Source organism: Ictalurus punctatus, chromosome 22 (genome assembly GCF_001660625.3).
Source record: "Ictalurus punctatus breed USDA103 chromosome 22, Coco_2.0, whole genome shotgun sequence".
NCBI classification, from domain to species: Eukaryota; Metazoa; Chordata; class Actinopteri; order Siluriformes; family Ictaluridae; genus Ictalurus; species Ictalurus punctatus.
Genome location: NC_030437.2, coordinates 9,825,410 through 9,842,104, shown reverse-complemented (window position 1 = coordinate 9,842,104; position 16,695 = coordinate 9,825,410). Strand labels below are relative to the sequence as shown.

Sequence of the window (16,695 nt, the reverse complement as noted above, 5' to 3'; positions counted from 1 at the left end):
GTCAGGCCGGTAGAAGTGTGCGCTGGTCATTTTGTAGCGTTTTAATACGTTTAAACAAACTCCACGGGCCGCCGGTTAGCGTGCTAATGCTGTATATTTGCATACAATTTGCTATTATGATCGCTAACGTTACAGAGCTGGACTTTCCCCCGGCCTAACCCTGTCTCTGTCATCGGTGCCTTTGATCTGAAGGTAAAGTGCAGATTATAAGGCGATACAGGACGCTGAGGTTGTGTTTTGTTGTCTCAGGATGGACTCGGATTTGGGGGCTGGAGGCGACAGCAGCACACGGCGGAAGATGGAGGCTGCTAGCGATGCAGTGGAGATCACACCGCTGGAAATGTATGATTCAGCGAGGGCCAAGATCGCGGCCAACCTGCGCTGGCTGTTCGCTAAAGCCTACGGGATCGGTAAGGTGTTTGTTTATCTTCGCACAACTGATGCTCCAGGGGTTAAGTGGCGAGCTGAGAGAAGCAGTGAAGACAGATACTCAACTACATCATGGACAAAATGTTTTAGAATAGGTTTGAAACACAGAAGGGCTGCTTTTGGCTTTAAAAACGTCACATGAGTGTTAAATACTTGGTGTGTTTAATATTAAGAGTGACAGTGCTTTATTTGTCCATTTGTATAATCCTCAGTGGACAATAACACACACCCCGAGCATTCAGGCTTCTCTCTTTAACCCTATTCGGACCCGGTTAGTTGTAAATGGGGAGGCGGGCTAATGTAGTGTGTCCGAAAAGTCTCCCATACATAAGGGAAATGAACATTTATTTATTTATTTTTAAGCAAAATAAAATTTTCTTCCAAAATTGTTCATACTTGGTTTATATCGTTGGCCGAGTTTAAAAAGCAGCACTATAAAAAAATAAAGACGGTTACAAGGAGTTGTCGGAGAAGTTTTAGGTGAGATTTTGCTTTCCTTTATCGGGTATAGCCGACACGCATGTTACTATCATGATCGTGATCAAGCACAAGAAGCGATTATAATGAAAGCAAAAACAACGTTTGTATTAATAAGTGGTGTGTGTAGTGCGTATGAAACATTTGCTGTGAATGACTACGGGTACATCATGAACATGACAAACACTCCAATCTCTGTGAGTTATACACAGATAGCTTATTATACATTTTTCCCCAGATAACCTTTAAGAACGCCTTTGAAGGGAAAGAACGTATTGAAAGCGTTCTCGTGGCTGGATCGGGAAGCTGTCGCAAGGTTGCGATGGACTTTAACAGGAAATATGGGAAACGCATCACACACATGACACCGCTATAACAAATGAAAAAAGACTGGAAGTGATGCGGACGTCCACGAACATCTGCTGTCGAAGACGCGACCGACGTGGTGCTGGTATACACAGTGTGTGTGTATGGAGACTTGTGGGACACGCTGTATTTATTACTGGTGTATCTCTCGGAGTTTAGTTCCGTCTGAATCCGTCATGTCGATAAATGTTACAGGCTGCGTCTTTTACATGATATAAAAGGACGTGTGTGACTATCCCCAGGTAATCCTGTTTTATCCTGTGAAGGAAGGAGGTTTTAGGCTTTTTTTCTGCAGCATAGAGACACTCCAGGGCTATTTTCTATCTCTAAACAGTCCGTACAGGATTTCAGAGTATTTTGCGATCGTTGTGGCCAAAAATGCTTGATTTTCCTGCGTCTTTTTTCAACATTTGCGATGCAATTTGTGGAGGGTTTTTTTTTGTGTGTGTGGGAAAACTACTTGAATTGGCGAGATTGCGATTGTGCGGTATTGTTTTGCATGGTCTTTTGCGGTGATGTTTGTTGGTAAATGAGAGCTTTTATCTGTACTCTTTTTCGACGCATGGGAATCTAAGAGGGCTATGGCTGAATGCGTGTCGTGATGACGTCACATGATGCGTCTTGGTGAAAATCTGTGGAAAATCTGCGGTAATTTTGAGAAATTGGAAGCTCCTCTGAATATTGCGGCGTTTGCTTGATTTTGCATTGATTTCTGCTGGCGCAAAATCCTGGCGGGACTGTCTAGGTAAAACCAAACCAACGCATTGGCCGAGTTTAAAAAGCAGCACTATAAAAAATAAAGACGGTTACAAGGGGTTGTCGGAGAAGTTTTAGGTGAGATTTTGGGTTCCTTGCTCGGGTATAGCCGACACGCATGTTACTGTCATGATCGTGATCAAGCACAAGAAGCGAATATAATAAAAGCAAAAACGACGTTTGTATTAAAGTGGTGTGTGTAGTGCATATGAAACTTCTGCTGGGAATGACTACGGGTACATCATGAACGTGACACACTCCAGTCTCTGTGATTTATACTTATCTCATGTGAACTGATAACGAGCACTACAGATGTCCTCTGTCAATGTTACTTCACACTCATTTCTCCGGACATTTTTTCCCCATCTGAACGGTAATTTAGACGTAAGGCACGATCTTTTATTTTGTTACTCGAGAATTATTCCAGAGTTTCTGTTCTCATACAGACTACCTTCTTTCTGCTATATGGCACACGGAGCTAATTTACTTCAGTGGTGGTGTTCAATCTGGGTCAACACAGGCATCGTTCCGGATGTGAGGCGCAGAAGTGTCCATTGATTGAACAGTCAGGATCAGCAGCATGTATTCTGTCTGCAGTGCTGGCAAGAGGGGAAAATGTTGTGGGTAAAACAGGAGCAAGGTCTCGCTTTAAACAGGGTTAGACACTTAATATTTACTTTCAGATATGCAAAGTGTGTGTGGTGTTTTTTTTTTTTTTAACGCCATGGGTTGTATAAGGAACTTCAAGTAAAGTAAATCTGGCGTTGTACAGGAAACGATTGCCTGTTTTCCTGATCAGTAATCAAAAACAGCAGATAATGTGTCATAAACTGTATTAATCTGTCGTTTGACTGAAAACACCCATTTATTTGCTGTCAAGACCAAATTATGACATCTCCGTCAGTGGTGGTCATCCATCTCTTGTGCAGTCGTTGCAAAATATCGTGCCAAAAAATTCTCCAGAAGTTTTATTTTGACGTACCTCTATGAACCCTGACACTTCTATACCTGAATTAGGGGAAATGTGTCCTGTTGATTGACGTGCATTGTGTTCAGGGAACTGATTGTATTCATGAGCAGAGAAGGAGGAAGGTGTGTAACCTCATTCTTCCTCTTTCCTTGTAAAATGTAACGCTTTAAAACATCCTCTGCGATGGGTGAAAAGCTGTGATTGTCACCTCTCAATATAACTGATGCTTTATCTTCGGCAGTATTATTTGCTTCAAACCGCTCCCTGCTGAGGTTTTATTTGTTTTTCTTCTTACGATAATTGAGCATAGTTTCACTACACTACCAGTCCACCACAGGATGGAACAGTGAGAACCAGTAATCCTGTTGTACAAAGTATATTTTTAGTGCTTTTCTTGGCACTGGCCAGCACAGGTCTGTTTTACACTGGCAGTGAAGTGCTCAGGCAAATGTCCCTACAGGCTGTAGACTGAATTTCTTGCTATTTACATAATTAGTGGAGTTTCTGGTAAGGTCAGTCCGTTTTATCCTGTAACGTTCTTCCTCTTATTTTGAATGCTCAGTATTGTTTCAAGGTCTTTGTAGGGATGAGTTGAATGAACGTTTGGTCCTATGGTCAGGTTTTGAGCTCAAAATTTGCCTTTGTTGATATCTCGGGGTTCATGCAAAGTTCTTGAAGACAAGTTATAAGAGAGCGTGTGATGATCGGCTTGGTGTCATGCAGTATATGGATCCTGTCATAACTGGCTGGGATTCCTGTCAACTGTGTAATTTCCAGTCAAGACTCGCTTGCTCTAGTATTCAGGATTTATTTTTAATGAAGCAATGATGGTTATCTAAGCAGCCATGTGGTTAGGACAATTTGTATGAATGTGTTTTATTTTCTCTAGACATTTACATGCAGCAACGTATTGTTTTCCCAAGATGTGTTGCAGATTTCACACACGTGCCATGCTGTGAGGTTTTTTTCCTTTTGACTTCTTTGACAGTGTGTCTTGCCGCTGCCATAGCAGCAAGTAATGTTTTTTCCCACCAATTATGATTAGTTATCCAAAGGTCATTATCCATAAATGCTGGACATGCTGTAATGCAGGCATAACCCTTGTCTTTTAAGACGTGCAACAATCATAACTGGCAGTCATACACAATGGAGTTGCTGTCCTTGTCTACTTTATCATCTGCTTCTTCAAAATACTAGCAAACAGTCCAGTTTAACCACAGGCGCATCGCTAAAACAAACTGATTTATTGGATTTATTATACTTGAAAAAATTGTAAGTAATGTAAGCTTCTGTTTAGCCCAGGTGTTATTTAAGGCAGCGCGTTGTATGCTCCTGTTCTGTGTTGTATTTGAGACATGTAATTAAAAAGTACTGGTGGATATGGAAAGGATATAATATCCAGGTTGATATTGCTGAGATTTGTTCCTAGAGTCAGTGTCTGAACAGCCGCGTGGTCTGAAAGACTTTGCTGATGAAACCAAGCATCTTAAGAATGGTCTCACCTTTACAAGACTTATTAGGGACTCGCTTTATACTTCCAATCCTCATGGGATAAGAACAATGTAAACAATAGTCCGTTTTCAGCCGTGGTGCTGTTTTTTGATTTTTATTTTAAAGTACAGCCCGTTATGTTCGACGAAGCTAACTGTTTTGAAATTCAAAATTCAAACAAATCCAGCCCGTCCCTTCAGTGTTCCCTCCAAAACCACACCTCTTTACACATGTTCATGCCTGCACAAGAAGAAGGGCTTTCTGGATTTACAGGCATGCCTCCTCATCATTACTGCTTGGATGCTGGGGTTCCTCCACAATTGTTTTCTTTCTGGTTTACAAAGCCTAGTGTGTCACAGAGATCAGCATTTCTCCTCGCTGCTGACTTTTGTCGACCGATGCGGGGACGTTACAAAGAAATTGAGGGGTGACACACAAGGGCTGATTTTGCCATGTGACGTCCAGCAGGACAGTAGCCCCGGATGATGCTTGTGCTGCTGAGTGTGGGAAGAAGGGACAAGGTGTTTCCTATCATAGGGCAGATCTACCGTCTCTCTTTTGTTAAATGTTTCCGCTCCGTGTTTACAACCGGGCCCCAGACGATACAGTTCATATAGCCAGCGTGGGAGCTCTTAAACTGTGAAACAGAGCATCACCGCTTTTTCACACCCTCCCCATGATAAAGTAACACTTGGATCCAAACTCCCTTCCAAGCAGTTAAATAAAACCAGGCTTAGTCACGAGGCGTTATTGAATCCAGTTTGCTGTACACATTAGCATTCGATCTGTCCTCAGCAGGGGGTTTATTTATGCATCCCTCATTTCACCGTGTAAAATTTCTACTGAATGAACTTTTATAGTCTATTTCAGTGTTCTGCAGCCAGGAACTGCTTTAACTGTAAAAATAAATAAATAAATAATAATCCAGATTTATTTTATGACCATGAGTCAACATTGAAACATTATTTAAATGTGTACAGTGTTTTACTCCGTCTATCTCCATGGTACCCACTTGTGCCCATTCCAAAACCATAGGTATTAATACGGAGTTGGTCCCCCCTTTGCTGTTATAATAACCTCCACTCTTCTGGGAAGGCTTTCCACTAGATTTTGGAGTGTGGCTGTAGGGATTTGTCCGTTCAACCACAAGAGCATGAAAGGCCTGGTGTGTAGTCAGTAGTGCATAGAGTTCCTGTTATTTCCAAAGGTGTTCAGTGGGGTTGAGGTCAGTGGGGAACTCGGTCCACTCGAGTTCTTCCGCTCCAACCATGGCAAACCATGTGTTCATGAACCTCACTTTGTGCACGGGGGGACTGTCATGCTGGAACAGGTTTGAGTCCCTTAATTCCAGATTGTAATGCTACTGTATACGAAGGCATTGTAGACAATTGTGTGCTTCAGCTTTATGGCAACAGTTTTGGGGAAGAACCACATTTGGGTGTGATGGTCAGGCATCCTCAAAATTTTGGCCATATGTTGAAGCTATTTATGGGGGCCATATAGCATTTAATTTGATAATGGTGGGTTATCTTGTACATCCTGGCTGTGCTTTATGGACACTTGGGTCTACTTATTAACCAGCTTAAATCAGGCTGCCAATTCAGTGTTATAACTTCATTAGTCTTTATTTCTCATTTATTTTCCATTTACCTATTTTTCAGATCACATCCCAGAGGACATGCGGGACCCCTTCTACACAGACCAGTATGAGCAGGAGCACATTAAGCCTCCTGTGATCAGGCTGCTGTTGTCTTCTGAGCTCTACTGTCGTGTGTGCGGACTCATTCTCAAAGGGGACCAGGCGGCCTCCCTTCAGTCCCACCAGTCAGTCATCCAGGCTATGTCTCGCAAAGGCATCTATGTCATGGAGGGAGATGACACCCCGGTCACAGATGGCGACCTCACGTGTCAGCCAATCAAAATGGTGAGAGTTGAGTCTACCTGCATTGTCTGACTTTCTTTCTTTAGCTGATGGAATTGGGACGAATGGGATGCAGAAAGGGTCCAAATGCGATGTGTCGGAAAGTCACTGCACTGCAATATAGCTTGCGATGATTGCTACAAGCCGTGATCTTCAGTGACAGATGCACTGGGAGGAAGGAAATATGGCATCGCGTGGCTAGAGTCTGTTCTTCTGTGTGCGGAAGTTTTCCTGTAGTAACATGCCTTATCTCCAGACCAACAAGGCAGGAAGGAGAAAGCGTGTGCTTTGGGGTTTTTTTTGGCTGTCTGTTGTTAATATCTCTTTCACCAGTGCAAACATTAAAGCAGGAACTTCTACTAAAAGCTTAGAAAAGCAGTGGATTACATTGACTTCTGTCATTGTGCTTTAAGTCTGCAGTGATTAGAAATTGAAAGTGCTGGTGATTCAGCACTGTCCACCCACCTGTGGCTTTATCACTGTAGATGCAAATGTTTTTGATCGAGTCCACACCCAGTACAAGGCTTTATGTGGCTTAACCCACATGAACCTGTTTGACAGAGCCTGATTGTTACTGGCTATGAGTTTGTATAATTGAGTTGATATTTGCTTTGTGTGAATCTGTCATGACCAGTATTGCACCAGCACTTTTAGTACCATACTTAAAGCAACCCAAACAAAGTAGAGAGAACATGTAATTGGTGTTAATTTGTTGAGTGTGATCTTTTATTTTGGGAATGATAATGCATAGAAAACCAGAGAGACGTACCACTTTATAAACAGCCTAACGTTAAGCACGATTTTTAAATTCTGTTTACAGTTACGTGTCCTATGGGTAAGAAAAATTACAGCAGATTAGGGTTGTCACGATACTAAAAATCTAGTAGTTGATAATCGATACATGCAAAAGTACACGATTCTCAATACCAAAGTCGATACCACTGTGTGGTTTAAAAAAAAAAACCATGAAAACATTTTTAAAAATAAAATTAAAAACTCTCCTGGAGGACATCCTTCTCTGTCTAATACTGGCAAAAAAAGAGAGAGGGGGATTTTTTTAGTTATCAAACACTGTCTGACTAATAAAACAGTGGAGGCTACATGTGCTAAGGTGCACAACTAAACACACACACACCCCTTGTACTCTGAATGCAAGCATTAGTTTAAATTCACTGATATGGTGGCAGGCCAAAAAGATTTATTAAATGCATGAATGTTTGAATAATTATTAGTGACATTAGGCTACATTTAGCTGACAGGACACGGGCTGAATGGCGATGCACGGTGGCCCATTCGGAGGTAGTTTATAACACTGCAATGTGTTAGCATCGTTAAGAAATAACTGGCTATCGCTAACATTACATGGAGCATAACGTTAGCTGGTTTCATGACTACAATGCCAGCTGCCTCAAACAAACATAATATAGGACCGTCTTTCAGGTGCTTCACCAAATTCCAGGTGTTTCCTCGCTTTGTTTGAAATGAACGCTAGCATCGTTTGCACACCGGCTTCACAGCATCAATTATATGTTTGTTGTCATCCGCCTCGAATGCAAAGTATTTTCATATTTGACTCTTACCAACTTTCGTCTCAACGAGTTGGGGTGGAGCTAAACCTGTCGTCGTCTTCTGTAGTTTTTCCCCATGTGCTTGTAGGCGTTCTTCTTCACCACTTGTGGACTGACTAAAACACTTGCTCATATTTGCTGCCCCCCTTCAGTTCCAGAAGAATTGCCACTTCGGTACCTTCATCACCAACGGTACAAATACTACTGCAGAAAAACAAATACCGTCACGTTTTAAGAATGTTGGTACCGAAGTATCGGTTTTCGTGACATCCCCTACTGCAGATTACTGAAAGTACAGAATTATGAATGTGGGGATTGGTTACAAATAAATTAGTGAAGGTAAGAGGCAGCCTAAATAGTTTCAGCACAGAGTGAGCGCAAAATGAAGAAGAAAACGACAACATGCAGACTATATCATAAAGGAATTTTTTTAAATGGCAAAACGCACCAAAATGTGAATCATTTTGCTGTGGTGTTCTGCACTGTCGTTTTTGTCTTTGCTTTGTACTCAGGCTGGGTATTTCCACCAATCACATGCGATCATGGCACGTCGGGGGAAATATTTAGCCATATTTAGTCTGAAGAAGTTTAGTAGTACTTCATTTATAAATAGCTTATAATATGTGATGAGAGCAGGGCAAAAAGCAGGAAACAAGCATGATTAATGAGAGACCGGTTACCATGACAACCCTGCTGTAAACAAACATGGTAACGAGTGTACTTTCAGGGTTGGGTTCTGTACAGTGAAAGTGAATGAACTGTTCCAGTGCTGGGTTTTTACAGCATGCTGATGCAGTACGTCAAAAGTATAAACTGTACAGTTATTAAATATTTGTAAACAGTTATTATGTTCTGGTGTTGTGATTATAGTCTCTTTTTGACATGGCTATTATACCACTGGATTTTGTGCTGATTTTCAGTCTCCGTAGGGACAACAGATACAAACATGTCATTTAACCACTTCTTTAACGAACACAAAAGAGTGACTAATTTCACGTACTAAGCATAGGCTGCTCACTTCGCTGTAAAATCCCAACCACGAAAAGTGCTTTCTTTTGGATCTAACTGTGGTCTGAGCTGGTCTGTTAAGGTTGTGATAAAACACTGCTGTTTTGTTTATGACCGTGATAACATCCCATATTATATTTATGAATGTATTATTCGTTTCCATTTTGACACGGCAGTTTCTCACACACACACACACACACACTCGCACACACAAAATATTAGAAGCACTTGGACTTTATGCTCCAGATTTCCTCCAGCATGACCATGTTCCCAACACAATTTCCCTGTGCACTGGTGCTTCATGGCCTACATTTGCATCTTTGGACACAAGAAATTAAGCTCTTTTGTGTTTTCTGGTGTATTTGCCTGTTATGTGTTCCAGATTCCAGTGTGCCATTGCATTAAATTATTATTATTATTATTATTCTTTTATCTCGTCTTGTTTCTTGATAGAATATGGTAGAGATTTGACACTCTGACCAGTCTGGAGACTCAAACGCCTGTGAAAAAATCCTGTCAAAAACAACAAATTTGATGCTTTTTTATTTTTTAGTCTGAATGTATATATGTCTTCTGGCATAGATTACCTTTTACTATCTTCCTTGGCAAACAGATTTCCTTTGGATGAAGGAGGATGTTAATCTCCAAGAAATGCTGTGTATAACTGAGCTGATAGATCTGTGTGGAATAAAAGGCCAGTCTTGTAATTTTGTGATTTTGCATCATGTAGCCTGTAGTTCTTTATTTTACTGCAGAATTACAGATTTAATTTTAACACTTAATGCCACAAAGGAAAATGTTATGATGTCTGCATATCTGTCCTTTATAATATTTAGGCTTTATTGCACTTGGCCTTATGACCTTCTAATTAAAAAGTAGCTCATTAATTTGATATTGACTTCAGTGTCTTGTTGTATAACTAGGCAGTAGGTGTATATTTGGGCAGCATGCACAAATATTTACATGTTCAGTACAGACTAATGGCCAAGATTTGTTTCCTGGCTTTTAGTCTCTCTTACTTTTATTTATGATAATCTCATAAATGATGAGCGCACTTTAATTGACATAATTAGGATTGTAGCCACTTGGGGAAAAAATGCTCGGTGCACCAGCCATCTACTTTTAACTTCAGCTTGCAAAGAAGTCTTAGGTGGTTTGTTCAGGGATGCACTTCTAGACCTGAGTACACTTCTGGACCTGACTAGTTTCATTCAAATGCCATTGCATAGCGTCTGAAGTGTCCTAGGCTTTTTGGATGTATGATGTCATTATGAATGCTTGCCAGCGTGCTGTAATATGTGTCGGCCGTTGCAGTTAAGAGAGTAGTACTGTGGTTTGTTTGCCTTTGTGCATGAATATGGAATATGAGCTCAGTGTGTGACTTTTTTTTTTTTTTGGTATTCGCCAAAAACATTGCTGTGCTGACTGTTGGTTTCTTAACTGTGTGATAGAGCTCACACATGCCTATGATTGATGCCCTGATGATTGCCTACACGGTGGAGATGATCAGCATTGAGAAAGTGGTGACCTGTGTGAAGCGCTTCTCTACCTTCAGCGCCTCTAAAGAGCTTCCCTTTGACTTGGAGGACGCCATGATCTTCTGGATTAACAAGGTAACGGGAACGATGGGGAATTTTTGTGTTGCAGTTAAATAGATTTGTCTTGTCTGTTGCATAACAAGGTAATGATATTGTGGGTGGCTGAGATAAACACCTCGTCATAGTTGTTTGAGCAGAATTGTTGGGTATATTTTCCTGATGTCAGTAAAACGGTGAATTTGTCTCCCTGTAAAGGAGCCTTTTAAGCCGATACAAAACGTGTCACAGTAATAAAATTATCTTACAGATAATTAAGAGAAAAACAACGAAGAGTTTTGTTGGATTTTCCCCCTCTTTGTCACTGTTTAGTGTACATGTCTAAAAGCGAGACAGTATTCATAGTGCTTAGGAATAAGATCCATTTATTTGCATAAAATATTGGAACATTACTAAAGTTTGGCTTACCTTTTAGACTTTGGTACCAAAACCTGCACAAGGCAAGACATGATAAATGGTAATTTATGCAATGCAGCATTGTGAGATGTCATTATTTCCAGTGATAATGAATGGTTTGTTGTAAAACTGCTGTGTAGGTGCACTTAATGTAATGGAGGAGTGGTTTACGCCGGGTGTAGAAGGTGTACCTGATTGTCTAGGAAAGCAGTCCGTTGCGTTATGTTTGATATTAATATTTCAGTGTTTAACACTTCAGGTGAACTTGAAAATGAGGGAGATCTCTGAAAAGGAATACAAAGTGAATCTTCTGGATTCTCCCAGTCATCAGAAGGTATCGCCCTTTTCTTCTCTTCATTTACTTTCACACTTTCTGTAAGTTCAGAAAAGGTGCAGTGATACTATGTGTACTATAGTACCAGTGTTTTGGTAGTCTCTTGTTTCTTTGGACTGTCTTCACTGTAACAGAGAAAAGATCCCTATTACCAGTCCCAACCCCCTCCTGTGCGCTCTCTCTCTCTCTCTCTCTCTCTCTCTCTCTCTCTCTCTCTCTCTCGCTTTTGCTTGCTCTCTGCTAGCAGTGTCAGTTCTGTTTTTTCCTTTTCTCTGACTGTACATTCCTGTCTACCCCCCCTCACATCTCTCTCCTTCTACCTTCCTCTCTCGCTACTTGGATAGTCTCCCTCAAAGTGGTATTGGAAGCTAGTACCTGTAAGTTTGCTGCCAGCGCAATCATCTCCACCACTGCACGCATTTAGTGTGTTGATGTGTGCACATACACACCCTACCATTGAGGCTTTGCAGTGAATTACAGTGGGAAACGCTGATGCCTAGCGGCTCATGCTGTCCAATAATCACCCAACAATATCAGCCTTCCACTCCCCTGAGCCCAAATGCATTCCTGTGTGTGTGTGTGTGTAGAAAATCTGCGCCATCCCAGCTTTTGGTCCATTCTTTCTGACTCCATTGCTTTTAGGCTGTATAATGATTTAATCATCTGTAGATGCTCTTGCATTACCTCAGGACAAAATCCAGTCATGTTGTCCTCAATTGTTAGCCTGTATTACTTTTAATCGTTTCTTATCTTTGCATTTTTTTTTCTATATGAATATGTTTATATATCTTCGTAGTTGCTAGGCGGACATATTGGGTCGGTAAGCTGGTGATGTAGTGAGTGCCAGTGTTTTTCCTTCTCTCTTACATCTTTGAGAAAAAGACAACACGTTTTTCAACCGTATGTTTAAATGTAATGTGTTTTACAGTGGAGAAACACACCTCGATGCAGTAACTATAGCGCACGTTACTCATTCTGTCTGCTGCACGACACACATCGGCTAAGGCACTGCCTGACCTTTAAACAAATATATTACTAGATGAATTTATTCATACGGAAGACTGAGCTATTCAGATTGATATCTTTAATAATGATGAAAGGATCATAGCTAGATGATAGCAAACACTTTTAGTCAGTAAGGGATTTTTTGCAGGAATAGTGTTTGTTTGTTTTTTTATTTAATTTTTTTTAATTTATTTGCCCCCCCCCTTACATTGAACCTGGAAGTATGAAAATTGTTACTTATGTTTCTGACCGGATTTGCTTTCACTTGCCTAGTAGGCTAGTTAATGAATTTATGATTTGTCCATCATTGCTTGTGATCCTCTTTCTGGGTTCCAAAGAAAAATGGTACAATGGCCAAGTTTTAGCAGTTGTTAAAATGTATTTATTTATTTATTTGATAAATGCTTGGAAATTAATTTTAACAGTTTTGCATGTAAGATATGTAAACCAGATCAGAAGTGCTATTATTATTATTATTATTATTATTATTATTATTTTATAGATAATCTGTTATTACTAAACATAACCTTCAATTCCTCATTTAAATACTTATTTATTTAATTATATGTATTACATATGCTGTTTATATGTAGCCTAAACCTGTAGTATAGTGTGGATCAGTTCAACTGGTGTTCAGGCTATTTATTATTTAATTTTTTTTTCCCGTTTTTAAGCTTTGTTGTACATCTCTGTACGATTGAATCATTCATTCTGTTTGTTTTTTCTTTAAAGTTAAGTTTCTTTAAACTTAACTTTAAACAAACATGTTTAATCCACTTGCATTCGGTCTCACAGATATACAGTGCCCTCCACTAATATTGGCACCCTTGATAAATATGAGTGTGAAAACTTGTCTTTATTGTTTAACCTTTTGATTTTTTTGTTCAGAAAATTAACAAAAGTACTCCTCACTCATGAATATCAAACAATTGCAAACAAAACACAGAAAATATCTTTGTTAAATATGTGTGTGGCACAATTATTGGCACCCGTTTAGTCAGTACTTTGTACTACCTCCCTTTTGCGAAGATAACAGCTCTGAGTCTTCTATAATGCCTGATGAGGTTGGAGAATACATGGCGAGGGATCTGAGATCATTCCTCCATACAGAATCTCTCCAGATCCTTCAGATTTTGAGGTCCACGCTGGTGGACTCTCCTCTTCAGTTCACCCCACAGGTTTTCTATGGGGTTCAAGTCAGGGGACTGGGATGGCCATGGCAGGACCTTGATTTTGTGGTCAGTAAACCATTTTTGTGTTGATTTTGTTGTATTTGATCTTTTGGATCATTGTCCTGCTGGAAGATCCAGCCACGGCCCATTTTAAGCTTTCTGGCAGAGGCAGTCAGGTTTTCATTTAATATCTGTTGATATTTGATAGAGTCCATGATTCCATGTAACAAAATGTCCAGGTCCTCTGGCAGAAAAACAGCCCCAAAACATTAAAGAGCCACCACCTTATTTAACCATGGACATGAGGTACTTTTCCATATGGCTGCCTCTCTGTTTGTGCCAAAACCACCTGTTTAGGATTCATCTGACCATAGAACCTGATCCCATTTGAAGTTCCAGTAGTGTATAGGAAACTGAAGATGCTTGAGTTTGTTTTTGGATGAGAGTAGATGTTTTTTTTCTTGAAACCTTTCCAATCAACTTGTGGTGATGTAGGGGACTTTGGATTGTAGTTTTGGAGACTTTCTGACCCCAAGACACACCTAACTTCTGTAATTCTCCAACTGTGATCCTTGGAGATTTTTTGGCCACTCTGACCATCCTCACCTTTTGTGAAGCTGAACAACATTTTGCTGCACATCACAGCTTATGTTCCTTGGTCTTACCCAATGTTATGAATGACTAAGGGAATTTGGCGTATGCGTTACCTCATATTTATACCCCTGTGAAACAGGAAGTCATGGTTGAACAATTTTTTGTTCCTAGTCACCCAGGTTTACTAAATTTTTTTTTTTAAATAAATAACAATGGGTATATACCTCAAATGTATTTTTCTCATATGAATTCATAGGTGTGCCAATAATTGTGGCACACCTATATTTTACAAATAATAATTTTTTTTTGGATAAACCTCTGGTGTTTGCAATTGTTTGATAACCATGAGAGCAGAGAATTTTTGCAAATTTTCTGAACAAAAGATCAAAATGTTAAACAATAAAGACGGTTTTTCACCTTCTTCTTTGCTCATATTTACCAAGGGTGCCAATATTAATGGAGGGCACTGTATATATTGGAGACTTACATAGCTGATTATGTCATGCTATACATAAGTGACGTTAGGCCCCTTGGACGAAATGTGAACGTCTGCCCACCGAGAATGCACGCTATAACAAAAAAAATGCACCTACAAACAAACCTTCGTCGGTGTCGGTGGTCATGACAATCGCAGGGGAGTGTCACGTAATGTTTCTGCTTGAGTGCGCACTATGACAAGTACAAAGTACAACATTTTGTATAAGTGTAATAATAATAATAACAGTTGCTATATCCATTTGTATTTATAGCCTTCCATATAGCGGGAGATTTTATATTAATACACATTACGTAATCATAATCAAACGCCTTAAATGGTGTTGTCTGTTAGTTTGGTGCGGGTTTGTTTGAGCGCGGCAAAATCCAGCCAGGCGACTTTTGCGATTTCACTTCGGGATCTGCCACTGCGATGGATCTTTTGGGGAAACCAAATGTTAAGTCTGCGATCTGGGAACATTTTGGATTTGTACCTAACGAACGAGCTGATCCATTAAATTTGGATGAAGTCATTTGTCTGCTTTGTGGGGGGGGGGTTTATATAAGTGTTAAACGGGCAAGCACTAGCCTACAAATCTCAGGATATATCTCCAGGCATGTCACTTGACCACATTTTCAATTTTATTTAATATTTAGCTTTTTAACATGTTATTTAGGTTTCCGTCCTACTGGTATTTCCTTCAGTTTTATAGGCTTGTGGTATACTACACTTGTAAAAGAAATAAAGTACACCTCAGCGAAACGTGCGTGTTTCACTTTTTCACATCTCCTCTATACCATATCCCACAGCTCTTTCTTATTGCATCAACACGACAAAAAATGGCTGTATTTTTTTGCTAAAATAAAGCCTCATTTCATTTTTTTTATATTTAGGTTTTTGTTTAATTTACGCCTATAAACTTATATATATATTAACAACCGTGGTGGTATAAAACTGCCACTGTCACAGCCCTACATACAAAAGTACATCATTGCTTTTTTTTTTTTTTTCTGTTGTTTTTAATCCTTCTTTATTTTCTTAAACATGTACAAAGAGTCTGCATACCATCAGGAGCGTTTGGGATTAAACTGGCTTTTAGGAATTTGGGTAGCTGACCGTGCAGGAGTGTCCATGCTGACAGTGGGGACATTGATGTTAAAATGTATATCATTTTGAGTTTTCAACATTGTGATCATGGAAATGTAAGTGATTTTAGTGATTGTTTACAATACATTAATTTATGTACTAATTTAACTCACTACATTTGACTGGCCAGACCTTAATGTTCAGTTTTCCTTTTTTGTTTGTTTTGGAATCAAATTCTATCAAATTGTATTTGATAGAGAAGAGTCCAGCTCTGTAAACAAATAAAAGTGTCCCTGAGCTCACCTATGCAAGTGTCATTTGAAAGCGCTGTACAATTGTAACGGACTTCGTTTTAAATTATTTAAGAAAAATCGGACAAAACAAAAACACCTCGCATGTCTTAAAGAAAACAATCTCTAAAAATAGGATTGAATCGATGCAGGCTATTGGAGCAGTGACTTGCGGTGTGCACCCTCTGACGCTATCGAGGTCTTTTAATATGTATATCTGCCATTGCGCTCTCACTCCATGTGCCGCTAGCCCCTGAACTCATGCTAGCACCCCTAAACCATTGCATGCTAGAGGCTGTCATGTAATCCACACATGGGACAATGCTTCTAAATCCTCCATGTCCATACTGTATTCCTCACTCACTTCCTGCTCTATTATAGCCCTCACTGTGTGTGTGTGTGTGTGTGTGTGTTTGTGTGTGTGTGTGTATGTGGCTACGCTGTGTTTTAGATAGCTGTTTTAGCTGAGTCAGGGATGACCGTTCCTCATCCTGTCTAACTAAATGTGCAGTGTTTTTAAATTGGACATTCATATGTAAAATTGCTGAAATGGTTCTTAACTCTGGTCAAGTATCGGTTTGCTGTGGAACGGACAACCTTGAATCTTGAATTTAGCAAAGCAAGTTAATGTGTGTATTTGGTATGTCTTTTTATTTGAAGCTATGCTCTGGGTATGGATTCTATTGCAAAAAAAACTTCAGTTGGAATGTGCACGTATACGGTCTCATCTGAAAGTATTTGAACAGCAAGGCCAATACTTTT

At 39.9% G+C, this 16,695-nt stretch overlaps 1 protein-coding gene across 2 annotated transcripts in view; it reads left to right on the top strand.

Annotated features, from left to right (window-relative positions):
* camsap1b (calmodulin regulated spectrin-associated protein 1b) overlaps positions 1–16,695 on the top strand; it is a 29,567-nt gene that overhangs the window by 626 nt on the left and 12,246 nt on the right. The window contains exons 2-5 of one of the 2 annotated variants that reach the window (XM_017452183.3): positions 250–410; positions 6,151–6,413; positions 10,438–10,599; positions 11,237–11,311. In XM_017452183.3, coding sequence (XP_017307672.2) covers positions 251–410; positions 6,151–6,413; positions 10,438–10,599; positions 11,237–11,311 — 660 coding nt within the window. In that variant the 5' untranslated portion in view covers position 250. Of the gene's footprint in view, positions 1–249; positions 411–6,150; positions 6,414–10,437; positions 10,600–11,236; positions 11,312–15,638; positions 15,760–16,695 lie in introns of those variants that run through there. The other variant, XM_053674297.1, reaches the window with a different exon arrangement.